The sequence below is a fragment of the Myotis myotis genome, unplaced genomic scaffold (genome assembly GCF_014108235.1).
Source record: "Myotis myotis isolate mMyoMyo1 unplaced genomic scaffold, mMyoMyo1.p scaffold_m19_p_36, whole genome shotgun sequence".
NCBI classification, from domain to species: domain Eukaryota; kingdom Metazoa; phylum Chordata; class Mammalia; order Chiroptera; family Vespertilionidae; genus Myotis; species Myotis myotis.
In genome coordinates, this window is record NW_023416342.1 from 355,434 (window position 1) to 371,012 (window position 15,579).

The 15,579-nt window shown below is 52.9% G+C and overlaps 1 protein-coding gene across 1 annotated transcript in view; it reads left to right on the top strand.

Annotated features, from left to right (window-relative positions):
• SEC24D (SEC24 homolog D, COPII coat complex component) overlaps positions 1 to 15,579 on the top strand; it is a 70,132-nt gene that overhangs the window by 25,283 nt on the left and 29,270 nt on the right. The window contains exons 9-10 of the mRNA XM_036303269.1: positions 14,223 to 14,361; positions 15,457 to 15,572. Of these exons, the coding sequence (XP_036159162.1) occupies positions 14,223 to 14,361; positions 15,457 to 15,572 (255 nt within the window). The remainder of the gene's footprint in view (positions 1 to 14,222; positions 14,362 to 15,456; positions 15,573 to 15,579) is intronic.

Below are 15,579 nucleotides of genomic sequence, written 5' to 3' on the forward strand. Positions count from 1 at the left end.
CCCCTGTTCTCGTGCAAGCTGTCCTGTGGACACACCCCTTCTCGCCAGTTGGTGCCTGCAAGTAAACTGCTGGCTCCTGGTACATGATTGTTCACTTCCAGCATTTTCCAGAGTGGCCACACCATTTACAGTTCGAATAGCATTTAAATGTGTGTTTCTCTGCAGTAAGTGACTTGCTTATTTTTATGTCTAGTGAAACGTTAGGCCTTCCTTCCTTGTCTGACTAATATTGCCATCGTTACTGCAATTTAGAAAAAGATACCCTTTAAGATTTCCTGATTTGGCATCGATCAAAAAGATTTACTTAGTACATCACACTTTTCTTTTTAAAGTTTTGGTTCTTGTTTAACGGAACCTTTTAAAGCATGTCATTGTGTTGGCGGCGGCCTATACAATACACCTCACCCAGCGGTTGTGATCGGAGCGCGCCCTGCGAGCCTTGCTTGGAGACGTGTGCTGCTGAGCGCATACCTGTGTCTCCATGGTTTCATATTCCATTTTCCGGAAATGGTACTTTGTTGGTATGTGTTTTAAGTGAAACCTGTGCCCACGTTCAATATAATTAACTATGAAATACTCCACGTAACTACCTGGCTAGCTGATAAGCTCCTTTGTTCTGTACCCGTGATTGTATTTCTGATGCTGTATTGTAAGAACTGAGGTAGAAATAGTGTAGATTTCCAGCGCAGAGGAGGGAAGATTAGACTTCATTTAGTTTCGCATTTTCTTTAAGATGGGAAATCGTCGCATTTTGGACAATTGCATGCATCTAACTGTACATGGAATTGAGTCATGTCACCTAGAAACCGGGTGGCAGGGCTTCACTCCATCTGCGCCTGGGTGGGGGATGTCTGTGTGCATTTAGATCACAAATGGACCGCACAGTCAAAGCCATTTCCGTTCACGTGGAATCAGGTTAGTGCAGAGGCACTTCACCAACACGTTCCGTCCCTTGGTTTCCGTCCCTCCCTCGCTCTCTGCAAGGCCCCAGCCTGGGCGTGGGAGAGCCTCTTGCCCGGGACCTGGGAAATGGACAGGCAATCACTTCCCAGTGTGAGAAGGCTCTGCTGAGGGTGCCCTCGGCTGGGGTTCAGGTGCAGGCCAGTTCCTCATCACAACTTAATAAAGACATTGTCCTGTTAGGAAGGATGTTTAAAGTCTTTACCCTCAGTGATTGTTCCTGTCCCGATAGAATCAGTAGATATGAGGACGATGCCATTGGGAAGAAAGGAAGGATGTCAAAGACCTGGCGGGCAGGGTTGACAAAAGAGGCAAAGGCTGTCGGAGAATAAACCCAGCCCTGCTCATCACACCGGCGTGGGGCTCCCTGCCCCCCGTCACCTGCAGTGGGGCTTGCTCGTGCCTCACTCCTGGCCAGGCCTGCTGGACAGGCCAGCCTGGCTCTGCAGAGCTCACGCCGTGGGTAACACTCGCAGGAACGAAACTGCCGCCTCTCGGGTTGGTCTGTACCCTTCATCCTCTTGGGGAGACGGCAGCTTGTGCAGTTGTGCTAGCGGTTTTATGGAGGCAGCGACTGCGGCTGGCGAGTCGTGGTGCTGCTGGCACTCAAAGTCCAGTCCAAGCCCCTGACACATCGGCTTGAATGAGCTGGTTGGGCTTTTATCTGGATAAATATGTGGCTGGTGGTCCTTCTGCTGGTGGTTCCAACAGTGGCCTCGTGCTCCGGCAGGCTTGCGCGCTGTCTCTGTGTCCCTCCTACACCTCCTGGCAGTCCTGGACTCCAGGCCACTGCGCAGTCCTGGAGGGCAAAGAGCATCAGAACCTGGCGGTGGCTGGGCACGCAGCAGGCTGGGCAACCAGAGGGCTGGGCACACAGTAGGTGGAGGTCCGGTGGAGTAAATGCACACTCATCAGGCCCAGATAGACATTTAAGCGGCAAAGACGAGCCAAACTGCAGGATGCTGGCTGATCGCACGGGGTTCAGGCCTCTTAACTAGTATTCCCAGCACAGGAATCTTCATTATCCACCTCCTCAGCAGTGGTCTGTTGCAGGGCATGTCGCTGGTGAAGTAACCATCTTTACCGTTTTGGCTGTCGTGTTTCATACTTTACGTGACCACAGACACAACTGTTCACCTCTCCGTGGGCAAAGAAATCACCTGAGAGGTCCCAGGTGCCTTCCACCACATGGGAATGAGAGAGGCCACAGGTGCCTTCCACCACATGGGAATGAGAGAGGCCGCAGGTGCCTTCCACCACATGGGAATGAGAGAGGCCACACTCGTCATGAAGAGTGAAGCAGCACAAGAAGGAAAACATTTCAGAAACCAGTGAACTGACCATTTTCTCCAAAGCACAGGAGTAACCAGGGACAGGGGACTGGAGCCAGGAGGCGACTCCAGTTAGGTGCTCACTGTGCCTGCGCCGTGGCCTCGGGCCGCCATTGCCAGGGAGAACTCTGGCTCCAATGGCCTATCACCTGGGAGTCATACCGGCCTGCTGCCTACCCTCTGTCTTCACTCTTGGGCAAACAGCATGGAGACCACGTACTCATCACACACCCTTCATGTTATTATTGCACAGCCCGACCAAAGGCGTTCCCTCTACGCTCTACTTTAGTGTAAGAAATCCTGAGTGGCCCGGCCGCGGGGCTCAGGGGGTGAGCATCGACCTCGGAACCAGGAGGTCACCGTTCGATTCCCATCAGGGCACAGGCCCAGGTTGTGGGCTCATCCCCAGTGTGGGTGTGCGGAGGCAGCTGGTCCGTGATTCCCTCTCATCACTGATGTTTCTCTCTCTCTCCTCTCTCTATCTCTCCCTCTCCCTCTCTCTTCCTCTCCCTCTCTCTCTGAGGTCAATAAAAATATTTTTTTAAAAAGAGCCCCCAAGTGTATTATCCACGCAAAGAGCACGTGCAGGTGGCGAGCCTGTGCGTGTGTGCAGGCGGCTCAGGCTTCGCTTTCTGACACGTGGGCTCTGAAGTGAGCCGACCGGGCAGGTGCTCTGTCCTGTAAGAGCTTGAAGGAGCCGTGACGCTCGGTATTGTTGAGGTGCAGCCTCAGAGGCCCCAGGCCGCTTTCCATACACAGTGTCCGCTTCCGCCACGGCTGTGCAGGCGTCACCATCGCTGGGAGAGAGTGCTGGCCGCGCGTAGAAGCAGGGCTTGAGCATCGCACTGAGCAGACAGCAACGCGTGCAGTTCCTGTAGAGACGGCTGTACCCCTGAAGGGCCCCGTTTGCAGCCTGGAAAAGCCCCCGGGAAGGCAGGCGCCCAGAGCAGAATGGCGCCCCTTTCCGACGGGGTTAACTGCAGAGGTGCAGGGACAGTCCCGCCTGTCAGGGCAAAGGTCATTAGAACCCACTTTTAAGTGAGTTTATTTTTATATATATTTTTATTGATTTTAGAGAGGACTGGAGAGGGAGAGAGAGAAACACCAATGATGAGAGAGAATCATGGATTGGCTGCCTCTTGCACGCCCCCTGCTGGAGGTCGAGCCTGCACCCCGGGCATGTGCCCTGACCGGGAATCGAACCTGGGACCCTGCAGTCCACAGGCTGATGCTCTACCCACTGAGCCACACCCGCTAGGGCTTCAGTTACACGTTAGAAGCTAATGCACCGAGCTTACACAGAGTTCTTCTTGTAAATCTTTATTTTTTGTTAAATGAGAATAACTTCAGGAGAAACAAGAATAAAAAAGGAAGCCCTCTGCCTCAGGTTAACTTTAGCGACTGCAGGGGGTGCGCAGCGCTGCAGGGCCTGGTGGGTGTGCGGCCTCCCTGGGCAGACGCCGCAGCAGCGAGGGCCGCGGGGAGGCGACCCTTCACAGCCTCTTGCTGTCGTGCCGTCAGCTGTACGGCCCGCGTCTTCTCACGCTTTCACATTCTAGACAGGACTATGTCTTATTAGCAGCGACTTCTTAGGGTTATGTCATGTTCTACCGGGAGACAGGGTGGTGTTTCCTATAATTAACGGAAAGTTGGAGCCTGGGAAATACACTTTTTATACCGGCTTCATGATTGCCAGCTTTAGTCACATTGGTGGGTATTTAAGTAGTACAAGGGCTTCAAGTGCATGTAGCTGACGCGTCCCCTTAGTGGTCAAGTCTGAGGTAGTAAAGTCATGCTTCAGAGATTAAAGGCTTCCTGGGCATCAGGCTCTCACTGAGTAAAAGCTAAAGAGGTTACCAGCCCTACTTTCAAGGAGGAAGGAGGGAACGGAGAAAGGAGGAGGGGGGAGGGGGGAGGGGAGAGAAGGAAGGCCTGGGCAGCCTTAGCTCGCAGTGGTGCCGGCAGTGTGGGTGCGGCAGTGCGGGTGCCGGTGAGGCAGTGCGGGTGAGGCAGTGTGGGTGAGGCAGTGCGGGTGAGGCAGTGTAGGTGCAGGTGAGGCAGTGTAGGTGCGGGTGAGGCAGTGTAGGTGCGGGTGAGGCAGTGTAGGTGCGGGTGAGGCAGTGTAGGTGCGGGTGAGGCAGTGCGGGTGAGGCAGTGTAGGTGCGGGTGAGGCAGTGCAGGTGCGGGTGAGGCAGTGTAGGTGCGGGTGAGGCAGTGTAGGTGCAGGTGAGGCAGTGTAGGTGCGGGTGAGGCAGTGCGGGTGAGGCAGTGTAGGTGCGGGTGAGGCAGTGTAGGTGCGGGTGAGGCAGTGTAGGTGCTGGTGAGGCAGTGTAGGTGCGGGTGAGGCAGTGCGGGTGAGGCAGTGTAGGTGCGGGTGAGGCAGTGTAGGTGCGGGTGAGGCAGTGCAGGTGAGGCAGTGTAGGTGCGGGTGAGGCAGTGTAGGTGCGGGTGAGGCAGTGTAGGTGCAGGTGAGGCAGTGCGGGTGAGGCAGTGTAGGTACGGGTGAGGCAGTGTAGGTGCAGGTGAGGCAGTGCGGGTGAGGCAGTGTAGGTGCGGGTGAGGCAGTGTAGGTGCAGGTGAGGCAGTGCGGGTGAGGCAGTGTAGGTGCAGGTGAGGCAGTGCGGGTGAGGCAGTGTAGGTGCGGGTGAGGCAGTGTAGGTGCAGGTGAGGCAGTGCGGGTGAGGCAGTGTAGGTGCGGGTGAGGCAGTGTAGGTGCGGGTGAGGCAGTGCGGGTGAGGCAGTGTAGGTGCTGGTGAGGCAGTGTAGGTGCGGGTGAGGCAGTGTAGGTGCGGGTGAGGCAGTGTAGGTGCAGGTGAGGCAGTGCGGGTGAGGCAGTGTAGGTGCAGGTGAGGCAGTGCGGGTGAGGCAGTGTAGGTGCAGGTGAGGCAGTGCGGGTGAGGCAGTGTAGGTGCGGGTGAGGCAGTGCGGGTGAGGCAGTGTAGGTGCGGGTGAGGCAGTGCAGGTGAGGCAGTGTAGGTGCGGGTGAGGCAGTGCGGGTGAGGCAGTGTAGGTGCAGGTGAGGCAATGCAGGTGAGGCAGTGTGGGTGTGGCAGTGCGGGTGCCGGTGAGGCAATGCAGGTGAGGCAGTGTAGGTGCAGGTGAGGCAGTGCGGGTGAGGCAGTGCGGGTGAGGCAGTGTGAGGGCAGAGGCAGCCACCTGGGCTGTGAGGGCCAAGCTCCTTGCATGAATTTTATGCATCGGGCCACTAGTGGTATAAAATTAAACCACACATGTGATTGTAGCCAGTGAGCACTTTATATGTATCACACATGGGTGAGTCAGCGGTTATTTTTAAATTGCCAGTGTGCGCCATATCTACCCGTTGGGTGGCCGATGAATAAATTGCAATGTGGTTCATGTTGAATGTCAACGAAAGCAACCAAATTCATGATCGACAATGACAGATCGAAACACACGTGTGTGATTGGCACCAGCGAGAGCTTTACATGTATCGCACATGTGCAAGTCAGCATTTATTTTTAAATTGCCAGTGTGTGCCATATGTACTGGTTGGTTAGTCAGACGGGCAGACGGTCAGTCACTTAGCCTTTTATATATATATAAACTAGAGACCCGGTGTATGAAATTCATGCACTGGGGCGCGCGGGGCGGGGAGGGGTCCCTCAGCCTGGCCTGCGCCCTCTATTAATCCGGGAGCCCTTGGGGGATGTCCAATTACTGCGGAGGCGGGAGAGGCTCCCACCACCACCGCTGCACTTGCCAGCCATGAGCCCAGCTCAGGGCCTCTGCCTGAGTAGCGCTCCCCCTGTGGGAGCACACTGAGCACCAGGGGACAGCTCCTGCATTGAGCGTCTGCCCTCTGGTGGTCAGTGCGCATCATAGCAACTGGTCATTCCGCTGTTCAGTTGATTTGCATATTAGTCTTTTATTATATAGGATTGTACAGCTTTTGTGGTTTCATTCAGTCTTCATGGGCATTGGTGTCCTGTCCTTTTAGCCTAGTTGATTTCTATTCAACCTCTAGATTTCAGTCCAAGGTCCTGTCCTAGGAGAGTTTGCCACGCACCTCACAGTGCACCCCTCAGCTCCGGACACCCCATCACAGTTGGCAGTTTTGTGTTTGTACATTTGGATATGTCCTTCTCCCACTGGATCCTCTGAGGGTAGGACACCTATTGCTTCCCCAGACCTCAGCAGCTCTTGGGGCATTTCTGTGCTAGATAAACATTTGACCCTTTCATGGCACAATATCGTTTATGTGTGGAAGTAAACGAGGATTTTGAGGACAAGTAATGTGATGAGATTCTCACTGTAGGGATCTATGCGCAAACATCTATTGAGCATTGACTTTGTACGAATGCTATTTGATCTGAACGAGTTACACAGTCAGCAAGGGAACTGGCTGCCCAGAGCCAAGCTGAGCAGGACCTGCATTTCTGAGTCATCTCCATCCAGGCATCTGTCATTTAGTTCAATTTCCAGGTTGTAGATCAAAGAAAATATTTTATTTCCTACACACATGCTCTTATGTCAAACAGCCTTTGGGGGCCTCACTGCCAGACAGACAGCTGTGACTAGGGCAACAGTTGCTTAAAGAATTTCCTGGACAGTAAGATTCTGCATGTTTGTTCCTTTCAATATCATCACACTATAAATGTGGAGCTACATACATGTTGTAAGAGAGAAAGGGGGAGAGGATATGTAAACATACATATAAAACAAGATTAAAATCTTTGAAATGTTCATTATTTTTGAAAAATCAGGTCATCATTGGCTTTCTTGAACAGTATTTTGCAAAATGCAGGTAAAATGGAAGAGCCATCGTTATGAAATCTAGTGTGTGCAGCTCACGGGCCTCGTCCACACGAAGGCCACGTCCCTTACCCTGAGTGGAGCTGTCATTGGCGGGTTGGAGTGTATCATAGATGGAACATGGGAACGAGATTTAGGTTTTCACCCTCTATTGTCTATATGCTTTAAAAAGTTTTGAAAAACTCTATTTACTTCAAACATATAATCTTGTCAACATTTCTCCTTTCTTAAGGAAAAAGGATAGAAAATGTGTATTAGCTCATACATATCAACGTTTATTATTTTTTGATAGATTAAGAAGTCATCTTCCCTTCTAGATCACTACTGATATGTAGTAACAAATAAATGTAGTCATTCCCCCAGATGCTGTTGCATTGGGCACACTTCTTTTTTTTTTTTAATTAAATTTTTTTCTTCAACTTTTTTTTGACCCTATGTTTGAGTCTTTCCTCCAAATGGTGTTTGGCTATTTGCTCAAAGCAAATTCATTCACAGAAGGTGATTTGCTGTCACTTGGAGAGGCCCCCAGGGACAGTGACCAGCCAGTGGCTCGGGGACAGCGAGGCCTGCAGGCTCAGTGGCTGGCTCCCACCCCAGACCAGCTCAGGAAAAGCTGCAGAGGTTTTGCATAAACGTGGCACTTCCCTAGCTGTCGGCTCTGAAAGGAAATGGTAGTGGGATTTTCCTGTGATACTTTTTATAGAATCAGTTTTTTGGTTTTTTTTTAATATTAAAGGAAAGTTATTTAATGTGATTTACATAAACTAATATTATATGTCTTAATTCTCTGAAGGTGACCACAGCTGTACAGTGAGAAAATGAGCGAGCAGTAGGCCTGTTCTCCCAGTAGTTTTTTTTTTTCTTTCTGATATTCATGGTATAGCATATGAGAATTTGTTGGGGTCGAGCCCCAGCAGGTCCAGGGGTTCCCAAAGGTGTGGACGGAGTCAGCGAAGGAAGGACACGGAGGCAGCGTTCAGTTGACCGTCATGGTTGGGTTCTCTCGCCGGTTCTATCCAGGATCTCAGCCAGGTTCTGTTAGAATCAGTTTTATAATTGTATGCTCACACCTGGATTTAGGAATGTTTGAAACCATCTTACACACCATAACCTGGGCAATATCCCAGTGTCACTTGGTGTGAGCGTTTGTTTCTAAACAGTGTCCACTTTTATAAGAGACTGCCATGCAGTAAACACCTTATTCGAGGAGAGACAGACAGAGACCTGGTGGGTCAGGGCCACCGGCCACCACTCGCTGCCCTGCCTGGGTAGGCTCTCTGCAGAGCGTGGCCACCCTGCTCTCTCCTCAGCTCATGGGCCAGCCTCCCAGCCTCCTCCCTGCCCCCGCTCCTTCCTGCCTCACCTGCTCACACTGATTGGAACCGCCCAGCTCTGCCCTGGGAAATATGACTTCTAGAAACGCCGTCTCTTCCTTAACAGAAGCCTCTGTTGGCAAGGGCTGGCTCCAGCAGGAAGCCATGTTGACAGAAAAGGATGGAAACATTCTCTCAAGTGCTGCGAACACTCCAAGTAGCAGGAGGTTAATTTTCTGGACATAAGAAAATGCACAGCTTTAGAGTAGCAAGGGCCAACTGAAAACATCCTGGAAAAGCATAAATACAGCCCTAGAATGAACATGGCACATTGAGTGTTTCATTGTCAGGCCGTTTCTTTTTAGAAGGCGGATGACAGGATTGTAAAAAAGGCATTTGGAAAATATTCTTTCATGCCGCACTTGTCATTGCAAAAACTCGAACAAAACCGCAGGCCTGTGACCGCTGTGCAGGGCCTCCCGTGGCCTCCCGTGGCTGTCCGTGGCTGTCCGTGGGGGCGGGCAGGGGTCACACGCGGTGAAGCTGAAAGTGGACGCTCATGGGCTGCCCCGCCCTCCCCCGTGGAAACGTCTGCAGTCAGTGAGGCCCATGAGGTCCATGCCGACTCTCCTCTCGCTTCGGGCATAACCCCGGGCGCCTCTCTGCTCCTCTGCCTCAGGCCTGAGCGTCTGAGCGTCTGAGGTTTCGCGGGTGGCAGCTCATCCCAGGCTCGGGCTCTGTTCCCGCTCCACTCCCTGCTCCCACTCGCCGCCAGCCCCAGGGACCCGGCCCTCGCTGGCTCCCCGGGGCAGGTGCGAGGGGCAGCCGCCCTCCAGCCCAGAGCACTGCATGCAGAGCCGCAGCCGACGCCAGCCCGCGCTGTCACCCACATCCAGCTGGGGACCATGTCACGTTGGCAGGTCTTCTTGCTGCAAGTCTGATCAGATTTGGGAGCCACTGTGGCCAGAAGCCTCTCCCGTCACCTGCAGGTCTGGCTGAGCTGCTCTGCCGGCCTCGGCCAGTGGACTCTTGATGCGGGGACGTCTGGGGCGGTGGCTCCCCTGGAGACGGCGGAGGCCGGAGGGGAGAGAAGAGGGAAGGGAAGAGAAGTGTACGTTAAAAATGCAGAACACAGATTTTTTCTAAATCTGAACGAGGCTGAGGTCACCTGCTGTGATTTGGGGCTGCCCTCCTGACAGGCCGTGGTTTCCCTACATGAACTATCGTCTACGTTTTTTTCAAGACAAGTCCAGCTCCTTAATCGTGTGATGGTAATAGCTGACGTAAGTTCCGTTACATGCTGTTAGACCTACATAAAGTGAATATGGCATCGTTAACTTGAGTATTTTATTACTGGGGAAATTGTACAGTTTTAATTTTTAGCTGTACAGCGCCACCTAGTGGATCTGTGTTCATCAGCTTTTAATATTTAGCTGCCTTTGCTGCTCATCACTTCTCTAAAACACAGACTCTGTGCAAGATTTCTGTGGCAAGACTTTTCTTAGTTACATAGCTGCCCAGACATAAACACAGAGGTTACACACCTCCCTGCAGGATCCCGGCAGGGTGTGCGCATCGCTCTGCGCACAGTGCTTGCTCTGAAATCCATCGGTGAGCATTGCCTTCTGAGCTAGAGAGAACTATTACTCGTGATGATTTCCCCACTGTCCTCTCTACGCCGAGCTATGCTGCTGATTGCATCGTTGCTTGCTGCTGTGTTTAATGTCCTGGGCCATAGGCCCAGTACCGACTGCACAAATGTTAGGTTGCCTGGGAGAATGGCAGGAAGACTTAGGTAACTGATACTATCCTATCTAATAACAGACAAACATGGTAATTGACCGTACCTTCACTATGCCTCCCATTGACTAATCAGTGAGATATGCAAATTAACCCAACCAAGATGGCGGCCGGCAGCCACATAGCTGAAGTGAGCAGGAGGCTTTCTTGCTCCAGTCATGGAGGAAGCCAGGGTTCCCCTCCTGCCGTGGACCAACTCTGAGCTCCGAAAGCAACAAAGTTTCAATTATAGAAGCTAAACAAACCCCAGATACCTGCTTTCAGCAGGCCGTGGCCTCAGAGCAGGAGCCCGGCTCTCAGCTCCAGTGACAGCAACAAAGTTTCAATTATAGAAGGTAAATAAATCCCAGAATAAAAAAAAGAAAAAAAGGAGAGGTTGGGAGCTTCAGTCGCCAGCCAGCCTGAAAACGGCCCTCAGTCCCTCACCCAGACTGGCCAGGCACCCCAGTGGGGACCCCCACCCTGAAGGGTGTGTGACCAGCTGCAAACAGCCATCATCCCCTCACCCCGGCTGGCCAGGCACCCCAGCGGGACACCCACCCTGATCCGGGACACCATTCAGGGCAAACCAGCCAGCCCCCACCTGTGCACCAGGCCTCTATCCTATATAGTAAAAGGGTAATATGCAAACTGACCCTAACAGCAGAAGGACTGGGAGTGACTGGTCACTATGACACACACTGACCAACAGGGGGCAGACGCTCAATGCAGGAGCTGCCCTCTGGTAGTCAGTGGGCTCCCACATGGAGGAGCTCTGCTCAGCCACAAGCCAGGCTGATGGCTGCCAGTACAGCGGTGGTGGTGGGAGCCTCTCCTGCCTCAGCAGTGCTAAGGATGTCTGACTGCAGTTTAGGCCTGCTCCCTGCTGGCAAGTGAACATCCCCCTAGGGCTGCCGGGCTGCCAGGCTGCCAGAGGGATGTCTGACTGCCCTCTTAGGCCCAATCTCCTGGGGAGCAGACCTAAGCCAGCAAGTGGTCATCCCCCGAGGGGTCCCAGACTGCGAGAGGGCACAGGCCGGGCTGAGGGACCCCCCCCCCAGTGCACAAATTTTTGTGCACTGGGCCTCTAGTCAATAATAATAAAAGCGCAACATGCTAATCAGACCGGACAGCTGAACAACCTTCCCGTTGCAGGGGGCTGCGAGGGCCAAGCCCCTTGCACAAATTTCATGCATCGGGCCTCTAATATTAAAATAAGAAAACTTTCAAAATTGCGTTAGTATCCCAAGAAGTTACTGGTTGATACGTATTGTTGTCTGTTCTTTCACATGGAAAAGTAGCCAAAAGTGTTCTGTTCTGTTTTGGTTTGTTTTGAACTCACTTATTTCATCTTCACACTGAGCCCATTTCTCAGTGAATTATATTCTCTCTTGTGGCCTCAAATCCACCGTGATTTTATTATACGTGCACAAAAGGAGACACTTTACCCAATTAGAGCATCTTAATTAAAATTAGTACCGACATACCGTTGGCAGCCCTGGTGATCCAAACACAAGCACAGGACCAGACAGCGTGCTCCCTCCCCTGCTCAGCTCCCGCCTCAGGAACGGACTGCGATCGCCATGGGGGTTCGGTCCAGTGCCCGCTCTGTCCACTGAAGTGAAACACAGAAAAGAGGGAGCAGGCAGGAAGGCACTAGAGGCCAAAGGTTTTAAGCACATTTATTTTAAAAAATTATAAAATCTGAAAATATTCCTAAAGCAAATATGACATAATGTCCTTGGTAAGGAAAAGACCAGCTTTTGGGGAGAATGTTTGGGGAAGTGTGATGTTTACAAAAAGCGGGGGACACTGCAGGGGAACCCAGCAGAGAGGGGAGACTGGCTGTGTGAGCTCGTTCTCACTGCTGGGGAGGTCAGCGGCATCTGGAGATGGAGCAACCTCTGCAGGAGCCGGCGCTGCGCCCGCCCTGGGCCCCCAGAAAACAAACACTTGAAAGCTTTTAACATTCCTGGCCGTCACCTCGTTGTCTGAAGACCTTCCTTACCTATCCATCACCTCGTTTCCCAGAGAGAAGGGGCAGAATGCGGGTGTGCTTCACAGCCGAGCAGTCATCACTGGACTTGTTCGTTCCTAGACTCCATCTCCAGGTCTGCAGGCCCGAATCTGCCAGGCCTGCGATGTTTAGGTGTCAGTTGCAGACAATTGCACAGTAATTTAGGCTGGGCCTGCCTTTGAGTAAATCCTAGCAGCAAGAATAAGGTTCATCTTGCTTGCATTGCCTCTGCTTTGCCTAGCAAGTAATTGCATCTGACGTTGTCCCTGCAGTCTCTCAGGGCATCGATGGTGGCCTTCGAGTGCTTTGAAAATAAAAGGAGAGAAGAGTAGACTTGACGGGAATGCATACAGATTGCAGACTTTCTTCCAAACTGAACTCTGAAAGTGGGTCTGGTCCTGGAGGCGGTGGCGCAGGGCAGACGGCGGCCCGAGGCGGCTGATGGGCTTGCTCTGACCTCCTGCCCTCCGCTCCCTCCGCTGCCTGAGGCTCTCTTGTACCTAAGGCTTTGTCTGCTCCCCTCCCGCCTGCCTCAGGACAGACGCTTACCACTTTGTGTCTGTCCCACGAAAAGCACCTACAGGGAAGTGTTGTTTAAGTCACTGCTTGAATGTGTACGTGTATTTAAATCAGATTCCTAGCGTGTTTTAAAAATCAACTGTACTTCTCAGCTTCTAACCATTAGATTCCATCAAAAATCTGAAAGATAGATTTCTTCCTTCTAGATCATTTTACAATAACATTTTACAGTAACAAGTTAGCCAATTTCAGAATCTGTGTGAATAAATGCCTCTAGAAACTCAAGCCTACCGCCTGTCACTGAACACCCTTTCTGGGGCTGAGTGGTGCCGAGGGAGGAAAGGCCACTGTGGTGGGCAGCAGTCACCACGCATCCAGCAGCTCGCGCCAGGCACAGTGCTCGCCACTGAACACGCGTCTTCCTCTCGTCCCCCTCACAGCCCCACGGTGGGCGCCAGGGCTCTGCCCACGCAGGGATCAGAAGAGATAAAGGAGAAAGTCCAACCCATGTCTCGAGTCCTTAGGCAAGCTGTGGGGGAGGGGCGGGAGAGGCAGAGGGAAGGGTTATGAACTTAGAAACATTTTCCCTTGATTCTTTCCTATATTCTACTAAATCTGTTTTTATTTTCTTGCTCTGAGGTCTCACAACTCATTTTTGAACGAACGCTCAGCAAAGAGTTAGCTTCACAGTGAGCATCTGGGCAGGGGCAGAGCACCTCTCGGTTTAGGATGAGCAGAAGTGGCCTTCTGAACCCCACCCCATCCCCACCTTCCTCCTGCTCTTCAGGCCTCCGCTAAAAGCAGTGTGCTTCTTATGCTTCTTTTTCTTTAAAAAGCAAACAAACATGTAGTTGATGTGCCAAGTCCTGCAGTTCTCAAGCTTTTCCGTGATGTCCTCTTTAGGGCTTTATAACAAGAGCAGCCTGTGGTTTCAGCCTGGAGCCGGAAGAGCTGAGACGCAGGCAGACCCCGAACGCTGCACCTTTCCACTTGAGCTGCACATAAAGGACGCGCAGCGGTTTCACGCGTGTTTATGAGGAAGAAGCCGTTGGAATGTTTATTTTTCGGTTCTGGCAGAGCGTGCCCGGCCAGAGAGGGCTGTGTGAGGCATGTGGCCTGGGCTGAGGGCAGGCAGCGGCCCCTTGCCAGGCTGGTCAGCGCACGCAGAGCTGTGCGGAGAGCGCGTGTGGCCTGGGCGCTGTGTGTGGGGCAGGGAGACCCGTCCCTCCTGCGTGCGTCCCTCCTGTGTGCGTATCAGTGCAAACAGCAGGAGATTGGTGTACAGGGTTGAGGATGGTTGTGACATGGTAGTGTTAGTACCCTCTTTCATTCTGTCTCCACTCAGGTAATCATACACCCACATACATACATAGATACATGCATGTGCATGTGTGATAAAAGGCATTGATCTTGTTTCTGCTGGGGTGTGGCCTTGAGTCCACGAGGCATCAGGAGGGGCACCTGGCTGCCCTGCTCTTCTTGGCGCCTGGAAAGGCCTCACAGCAGTGCTCTTTGACTTGCTCCCTGCAGACGCCCCTCTACCTGGTGAACCACGGGGAGGCGGGGCCCGTGCGCTGCAACCGCTGCAAAGCCTACATGTGCCCCTTCATGCAGTTCGTCGAGGGCGGCCGGCGCTTCCAGTGCGGCTTCTGCAGCTGCGTGAACGAAGGTGAGTGCCAACGTGTGAACGAAGTGAATTCCCGAAACTAGAAATTCCGCACCGCACACCCCAACACGGCTGCTCGGAGCCCCCCAGCTCAGTGTTGCCAAGTGGCCGCTAAGGCCTCCCGCGCACTAGCTCAGCCGCGACGCTTTCCCTTGTCCCACATCTTTGCAGACATTGGCTTCCCACATTCCGAGACCCGCGTGCGCAAAGGAACCTGTAAACTCTCTAAAACAAAATGGCCGTCATGCAGCAGGAAAGTAGGAAAGTCAGGCCTCAGGTTATTTTTAAGTCCAAACCGTGCAATCCCATTGCAGTCCACATGGTAGTTCACACCTGGAAGCTGCACTGAGCTGCTGGTCTAAAACAGAAGGCACTGCCACCTCTGTGGGTTCACAGGAGGAGGTCAGTGGGCATGGGGGGTCCTGGCGCTTCTAGCCAGCACTTGCACTCCAGCCCACCGTCTCGGAGCAGGGCTCACTGCCCAGATGCCAGGCCATATTTGTGCAGGCGCTCGGGGGCTCCTGGCTGCCCTGGCTGCTGGACGGCCTCCAGGCCCTCGCCAGCGCGAGCCCCTCAGCCATTCGAACCGAAGCCAGAGTCCTGCTGAGATGGGAGCACGTGGTCTTTCCCTAATACAGTCATCGCCGCCCCGCGGCCCAAGCAGGAAGGTGGCCGTGCGCACCCCGCGCGGAGGCACCCTCGTTACAAACACTGTAGCTCACAGTCCAGTCCCCGTGACCACCCGCTTCTGTTGGGTGTGCTGAAAGCTGACATGGTTAGAAAGCCAGCACTGCTTTTCAAAAGGCCATGAAGGAGGGACAGCTGGGCCTTGGCCGTGACCATGAGAGCAGTGCCTGCATCCTGTTTCTCTCCAGTGTCCCCGTCCTAACTGTTCCTTGTCATCAGCAACTTGTAGGAGGTCAGGAGGGGTTTTTTAGAAACGCTTTTAAATGGGGGTCTTTAGAATATATTACATTCCAGCTTCAAATACTTGTCCCCTCCTACTAACTCTGTTCCTCCCACAATAAATTCTGAGAACTTACTACATTGTCTGTGTTATAAAAACAAAAGACTTCCTTTCCCGTTTTGTTTTGTTAGTCCCGCCGTTCTACTTCCAACATCTGGACCACGTCGGCCGGCGGCTGGACCACGGCGAGAGGCCGGAGCTGTCTCTGGGGTCCTACGAGTTCGTGGCCACGTTGGATTACTGCAGAGTGAGTG